General features: G+C 39.4%; 1 protein-coding gene across 1 annotated transcript; it reads right to left on the bottom strand.

The window, feature by feature from the left end:
• Positions 1 to 2099: 2099 nt before the first annotated feature.
• PSPH (phosphoserine phosphatase) lies at positions 2100 to 7454 on the bottom strand. The gene is made up of 5 exons (XM_083806610.1): positions 7128 to 7454; positions 6299 to 6433; positions 4579 to 4724; positions 3611 to 3759; positions 2100 to 2284 (listed from the first exon to the last, which is right to left on the bottom strand). Exons 1-5 carry the CDS (start codon positions 7346 to 7348, stop codon positions 2174 to 2176), a joined length of 762 nt encoding a protein of 253 aa, XP_083662736.1. The 5' UTR covers positions 7349 to 7454; the 3' UTR covers positions 2100 to 2173.
• Between the last annotated feature and the right edge of the window lie 576 nt (positions 7455 to 8030).

Genomic DNA, 8030 nt, shown 5'->3' with positions numbered 1-8030 from the left:
TTTTTTTTTCAAACAGTCTGACCTAAAGAGCTCTTGTGAAATCGTTGGCGCAGTGCCGTGTTTCCATAGCAGTCAACACTGGCAGAAGATACTGTTGTGAATGTTAACATCTCTGTGGCACAAAGCCTCATGCACTGTCTTCTAACTGTGGCATTAGTGGAATTACATATACTTGAAGCATGTCATAACGTTTGTAGGATCAGGGCCTGCAGCTATAGCTGATTAGCTGGATTTTAGTTGTTTTTTTTAGTGGCCTTTTAATTCAGTAGAAGACTGCAGCAAATAGAAGCACTTCTCTTTGGCTTCATAACTGTAGAATGGCAGAGGAATAGACTGAATGAGAGCAGAAAGAGTTTACACTTGCTCTATCCATGCACTCCTTCCTAAACAAAAGCATGATTGTACATGGGCTGCCCTTGGAGCTGGCTGGGATTTTTCTCAGGAAGAATTTAAAAGAGATCATGTTTAATACTCCCAGAAGTGTTCTGGTGAGCATCCTGCCAACCGTTGTCTGTCTTGTCTTTTGTGAAGGTTTTTAAGCTCTGTCTACAGATACTCAGTATAGCTGTTTATATCTCTGCTTTTCTCTAAGAAGCCATTACAAGTTTGCTTCTAGATTTTTTTTTTAATCACTGTACTTCTTTAATATTTAAATACTGCTGTAACTTATTATTGTCTCTGCTTTTTGCTGAAAACATGAGATGGCATCACAGAGAGTTGCCGTTCATCACTATCCGTGACTCTATTAATACCCTTTTCCCACGTATCTTTTCTGATGATGTAGCAGAATGGGCAACCAGTGTTTGTTTTAACTGCTGGCGATGCTTGAACAATTGGAAAAGATCACTTCACCTTGATTTAATCTTACTAAATGAAGGAAACTTCATGCAAGTTGCATAAACCAGTAGTGATTATCTTGCAGAGACAGTGTGAGGTTCTGGAAGGTAGGCACATCACTTGTTTATCTTCCTATCTATAAAATGTATGGTGGGGTGGAAGAGAAGAACCTGAGAATTAAGGCACTCACTCAGCCTAATCTTCAGTTTCAAAAAAAAAAAAATTAAATGTGGGGACACCCAGAATATAAGAACCTGCATAGAGCGTTTTTTTTTTTCCAGGACAAATCATGTCTTATCAACCCATCTTTCTCTTGTGATGGTATTATGTGGATGGAAGATGTGACTTTCATTTTGCCATAAGTAAAGCTTTTTACATTATCTCAGATGAGATTCTTATAAGTCAGGGAAAGAAAAGTACCATGATGTGTCAGCAGAGCTGCTTAAAAAGACATACTTGCAAAAGTTGTCAGGGATTTGCTGACAAAAAAAAAAGCACAATTTATCAAGTGAGTTCTGTATAAAGTCCCTCTTGGATCAAACATAGCAGCCATGAAGGACAAAGCCTTAAGAAACTAGGATTCATTAGCTGAAGCTCAGAGAAATACTTGTTTAGAACAGGTTAGACTTCTGGCACAAACAGTTTGAGGGTGGTTGATCCACACTTGAGGCAGAGAAAAAGACCAGATAAGTTTCCTAGTGTTTTCTTAATCAGCAGACGTTTTGTAAAGATAGGCGAGTCAGGTTCCATACAGTTACAGGTTGGCAGGGAATTGTTAAATAGAACACTTAAGTAAACTGTGGCCATCTGAAAAAATCAACATTTTAGAGTTTGCTTGTATTTTAATGAGGTATGTGAAGCACTATATCACTCGCCTTAAAATATGCTTCTAGGATGCTGATGAATATTGCATATATCTTACATTTGCATGTATCTCATGTCTTAGACTACAGGTTGAGTAACAATGATGTTGAGTAACAGATGACACCTCAGGTTCTCCTGTAGCCATATTTTAATGAACTCAGAGATATTTAGTAATATTTCCTACCTATCTGTTCACTGTCTAACCTAGTTCCGAGATCCTTTGGAATGGAAAGTACTTACCATCTTGCACCTCTTACACCTTGGAAAAGACGTTTAAAAAAATCTTACCATTTCACTACAAAATATTTGAGTAGCATGTCGCCATTTGCAACATGAGTTTCAGATCAGAGAAGGAAGTCACCCAACACCCAGAATCATTAAAAAGTCCAGAACACAACTTTGCAAACAAATATGTTTAATTACATTGTATAATTGACTTATAGTTGTTAAATATATTATTTTACTGTATAATTTATCGTTCTTCCAGTTCCTTTAGCAGTTCATCAAAGTGAGTAATGTACCATTTAGCTTTCTCCTTTACTTGCTTTCTGATTACATTTCCTCCAAATCCAATGAAGCAGTCCTGGCAAAACAGAAAGAATGGGCACATGAGTTACTGCAGTTCTGTGTAAGGAATGGAGCTTCTCAGCAATTAAGTTTGTTTTTAAGATTGGATTTTAAAATTGTGATGTTCCTCCCTGCCTCTTCACCTATTTTACTTGGCGTGTTCATTTTCATATTTATTAACAGGAACTTCGTTAACATTTAATTTTACACCGCTTTGGTTACTAAGAGATCAGTTCTAATAGCAAAGGTGTGTCTCAGTACCTTGTAACTTCAAGATTGTTCAGATCTGAGATTTTACTGAAAATGAAATGTAGCTGTGATGCAACATAAAGCCTTACTATTCAAGCATGAGTTAACATCTGAACGTGCAAGCAGCATCTCACGATTATCCCTATACTTTTTATCTTAACTCTGTTTACCTCATTTGATAGATACCAAGAGTAAACATTAACCATGATTTCAATCATTAACCAGAAACAGTCATCATTTCTGGGTCTTAGAAAACAGTGTTTAAAATTTCCACTGCTGTTTTTTTGCCTTCAGATAGAAAGCATTAAGCAAATATGAAGCTGCTTTGATCGTGCACATATTTAATGCTAAGGGATGCTTTGTCCTAACTCACATCAGCAGTAGCCCGTAGAGTCCGTCTGTTCCTGTGCATTTCCATGCACTAGGATATCTGCCCCCAGCATTGGCAAAGCAGGGGCACTGAGTTACTTATTTGTAGAGAAAGGCACTAGAGATGAGAAAGAATTAAGATCCCTCCTCTGTGAAATGACTGTTTATAAAAGCTGTCTTTCTATTCTTATTATTATTCCACCCTGTCTAGGGCTGAATAATAGGACTGAATAATAGCCCTGATAGGGCTGCTATCTTCAGAGGTGTCAAGTGAGGTGAACCTTCTTGCTAGGCTGGTATCAAGTAAATGTGCACCAGACCTTCATGCTTAGCAACATTTAATACTGTCCAGAACTGTGATCTTGGGAGTGTAGGACCTCTGTACGGAGCTCTGAGCAGAAGCAAGCAGTTATTTTGGCAACATAGATGGGAAAGACAGACGTACCAGCTTGATTTGCGACAGGTTGGTAGACTGCATTTCTGCTGGACTGAGCTAGCACCCTGGCTCAGAGAGTGGAACCTTTACTGAAACTGGCTAAGCTGAGAGAAATCAACAGTTGCATGATGCAGCCTTTCTAGAGAAAACTACCTACACAGATCTTTCAGGCTCTGGGAAGTGCTGAAGATCTTCCTTGAAGTCCTATAAAGAATTTAAACCATACTTCCTGCACACACACACAAATTGCTCAAAGGGAATTTGGAATTCCAGTTTTTTAATACTTACAGCAGGGGGACAGGCTTCCATGTCTGTAGCTCCATCTCCAATCATAACTACTTTCTTGAAATGGAACTGTTCTTTCAGATGAGTAATAACTTTTCCTTTCCCCCCTGATTCAGCTGTTGGTTGTGTTTCATCAAATCCTGCATATTCTCCTAGAAAACAGTGGAAGGATGAATTAGACACATAGCATATTTTCATGTAGATGAAGAAAGATACGTGCCTGTGGTCTTTTCTTCAAGAAAACAGCTAATTACGTGCAGTTCTGTAAGCCTCACAATTTCAGCATCCCAAAGAAGTAATCAGAAGGTAAGCATAAAAACTAGAATTTTACATAAGTCTTCAGTGGGGATGTTTTCAAAGAGCTGAAATGCTAGGACAAACAGTAGAAACCCTGTATGGTAGCATGTCAAATCCTTTCCCAGTCACTTTGATCCAGTCATTCTGGTCTAAACATTTCAAAAGCAGCATTCAGTGTGATAAATGAACAGTGTGTGAAACACTGAGTAAGAACCAAGCTCACTAACCACAGTTCTGCTCAATTACACTAGCTTAAAGAAGTCCAGAGTAGCTCTACAAAAGTCTCCATTGGTCTTCATACATGCCTCAGAGTCACTGAAAATGAAGTTTGCCTCTGAAAGCAGGTAGGTGTAATAAATTATATAAACTTGAAAGAGAGAGAAAATGAAACTGCTCTCAGCAACTGTAATGCTTTTTAACTTTGGCACAAGTTGCAATTAAAAAGTAACTACAGCTCTATTTCATATGTCTGGAAAAGGACCTGAATTCATGTTTTGGGGGGAAGTTTGGCTATTTCCCCACTTGGAGACAGCTGGATTGGTCTTGAAGTTACCAGGATTGGTAGCAAGGTGATGTAGGTTGGACAATATCTGTAGCCCAAGATCTAACAGTTTGAACACACGCAAAATAATTGCATTAATTAGCAAAGAAATGACCTGTTAGGGGAATCTCACCATTAAAGTAAAACTTCAGCCTGTTGGCAAAGACATTTGCTGTTGGAATGTTCAGCTGCAAGGCCACGTGTTCCACGATGCTCTGAAAACCCCCAGAGACCAAGAAGACCTGTACCCCTCGTTGATGAAGCCTGTTCACCAGCTCCCTGGGAAGAAAGAAAGTCACCAAGCATGAGTGCCTGGCAGCATCTAGGTGTGCTGAAGGGATAACAAGAAAGCTAAAATAGATCTTTCCTAAACAAGGCCACCCGTCTACTTTGTTATTCCAGTTTATTTGTGTGCTGCTTTCCAACTCCATCCTTCTCAGCTGCTTGAAGCTTTTCCATCTTTTCTTCACAAGTTTGTGCGTATACCTTGCTTGAAACGAGCTGAACAAAACCATCCTGTCTAGATATGAACAGGTATTTAGTTGCTCAGAAACCAGAGCTCCCTAGAAATGTTTCATTTATACTTTCATATTGTTCACATCAGTTCCCCTGAACAGATGAGACCAGATCCAATTCAGATTGTTTTCTGAAGCTAAATATAAAACCAGTGAGATATCTGTAATGCTGAAAAAGAGCAGGGAATGCAGGGGAGCTAAAGGCACTGCACAAAAATATAAAAGTGGGCTGGAAAGTGTGCAAAGCACAAACATTTTTCTAATTCAGACTTGATTCCCCGAAGACATTGATACTCTGTGTAGAAAAGGGCACCAGCTACAGAAAAGGAATTAAAAAGTGAGAAATGTTCAGACCCGGTTAATATCAACGGGAGTTGATGGCAATTAAAAGTTTTATAAAAGTTGGTTTTAGAGGCAGGAAAATCAACATACAACAACACTAAGCAGTAGAAGTGATAGCAGTAACAGAAGAAATGCTAAACACTGAAAAGCAGAGTGGAAGCTTAAAGCAGGCTACACAGAAAAGGAGGAAGAAAGGGAAGGAATGAAAAGGAAAGTCATGTGATTCTAAACACGGAAACAATGCCCCCTTTGTTGTTGCATCTAGCTATGCCTTCTACAGAAAAAGCTGAGCATGTGATTCATTTCAAGGAGAAAATACAAGTACAATATTGTATTAAAACAACTGTATGTGCTAAAAATATTTTAGATTTACAGCTATAGCCATGTTTCATAGTAAAGAAATTATTTTCAACTGTTTGAAACAATCTGAATAGGAAGAAAAACCTTTTCAGTTGAAATAGTTAACGTTATATCTAAACCCAAAGATGAAAGAATACGTGTATATGCACGTATGGATTTGCCTCTAATGACTTTTTATGTCAGTACAGAATGTGTAGCTCTGAAAGTGGATCCCCTAAGCTGAGTCCAGTGGTGACTGCATGCAGAAGTGTGAGAGAGAATATAATTACAGAATAGACCAAGCGAATAGTTTTTATTCCGTAATAAACCTCCTCCCAGCTCTCTTCAGAAAAAAAAAAAAAAAACTTCTTGATGTGGAGCAGATTATTTTCCATGCCCACCTAATTCTCATGCCGGAATGTCAGCTTGCCAGCCAAAATGCCAGTTAATACCTAAGACAGTTTCTTTTTATATGGATACTTATCCACTCAACATGGATCCAGGCTATTATAAGCTCCTGATCTAAGCTTTGTACACAAACAACATGGAACGCATTCTATATCAGCTTCACATTCTTTCAGCTTCACAGCATTTTGTTGATTTATGCTATGTGCTTTTGGAATACTTTTTCATTAGATCATTTGAAATTCTTCTTACCGTATTCCTGGCGTTAGCTGAGGTGGATTGTCAGATATTAATTTTTGCACTTGCTCGTAGGAGGGTCGTATGAGACCTAGTCGTGCTGTTAAAGCTGCTTTGAATGTCACAGTGCCACCCATAGCTCTGCGGGTCCTGAATTGTGATCCAAACAAAACAAATCAGTGACACTTAAGTTGAGGCTTCTCCCAAGAGCTGTTATTTTAACAGGTATGCCAAGGAACAAGTTAAGGCCCCATAGCTTCTAGGTTATACCATAGTATCTCTGTTGTAAACGACAAGATTGGTACACTGAAAAGGTTGGTAGCAACCAGTGGTAGAAGAGCTCCACAGACTGGTGCGTTTGTAAGAACCAGCGAGGCAAAGGAAAGCTGATACTCTGTGAAAGCAATCTGAGCCACTGGGACCAGTATTCCTAAATTAAAGGCCAGCTGCTCTTCTCTGAAATTAACAGGACTTTTGCTACAAGTTTCAATGGAAACAACTGCCTCAAAGAAGTGAAGAGTCCAGTCTCCTCCATCTCATAATAAGGTTCTGCTAGTTCCTTGCCAAGTGTTACGATGAGGCCTCATCTGAGCATATCAAAGACATTTAATTTAGAGAATTTATTTCAGTATAGTCCTGTTGAGTGGCTTCACAATTCAAAAAAAAAGTTACTTCATTATGCATTAATTCCACTTACTATTCCTAACATCTTTTTTTAAATGATAATAATCTCCTGTGACAGAGATGAATTAATCGGTATTGTAAAACTGCTGTCACAGATTTAACCTTATCCATGCTTACTTGTTACTAATGTTCATGTGAAGTAAACAGCAAATATACATACATCTCTGCGACGGCATCTCCAACTCCGCAGAACTTTGCAAGCTCATCAATGCCTTCTTCCCTGATGACTGTACTGTCCACATCAAAGCACACTGCATCAGCATTGCGGAAGATTTCTTTCATCTCCAGGAGAGACGCCATCCTTTTAGGAACCTTCTTACTGTAAGAGGATAAGATGAATTGTTTCTGTGAGTCACAGTACTGGACTCCGTCTTGAGCCATTGCAGCGACTGATCTGCTCGTTGCGAGAAGGACCGAGCGCAGCCTGCTAGCCAGCTTTTATCAAAGTGTGAGTGGCGGTGGAGGTCTGGCTCAGTTGCTGATTTGCTCTCTGCTGTTGCTGCCTACTGATGTTCAGCTTACGTTATGGGTGGGCTGTGGAGCTTTGGTCAGCTGCTGATTTGCTCTCTGCAGGCTCATCCCATTGATGCTCAGGTGGGGTTCAAGGTCGTAATACTTGGCGTTTGCTGAACCATCAGACTGCCAACTACTGGACAGGACTTAAAATTCCCTGTCTTGTCTTGCCTTGCCTTCACCGCTCAAATGGATCTTGATTGCTCAAATGGATCTTGATTTCTCATCAGACCTGGTCTGCAGTGTCAAATTAGTTGCTCCAGGAGACAGTAAAAGACAACCAACCCTTAAAGATTTGCTTGATTGCAGTAGGCATAACTGTCTTAAACCTATCAGTGAGTAGTCGTCCCTAAGTCATGAAGGTTTAGATCCTTTTCTATGTCCTGATTAAAATAACGTGGTGATATCTTAAGGGGTTGAGTGAAGTTCCCAAAGCCCACAACCATGAGTTTTTCCATAACAATACCTGTCAAAAGTTCATTTTCTTCCCTTTTATATCTGTCCACTTATATGTACTGAGCACCTCTGCAGACCAGAAGCACAAGGTGTT

The sequence above is a fragment of the Anser anser genome (assembly GCF_964211835.1).
Source record: "Anser anser genome assembly, chromosome: 20".
NCBI lineage: Eukaryota > Metazoa > Chordata > Aves > Anseriformes > Anatidae > Anser > Anser anser.
Note: the sequence above shows the minus strand (reverse complement) of the source record. Positions and strands in the feature narration are given on the sequence as shown.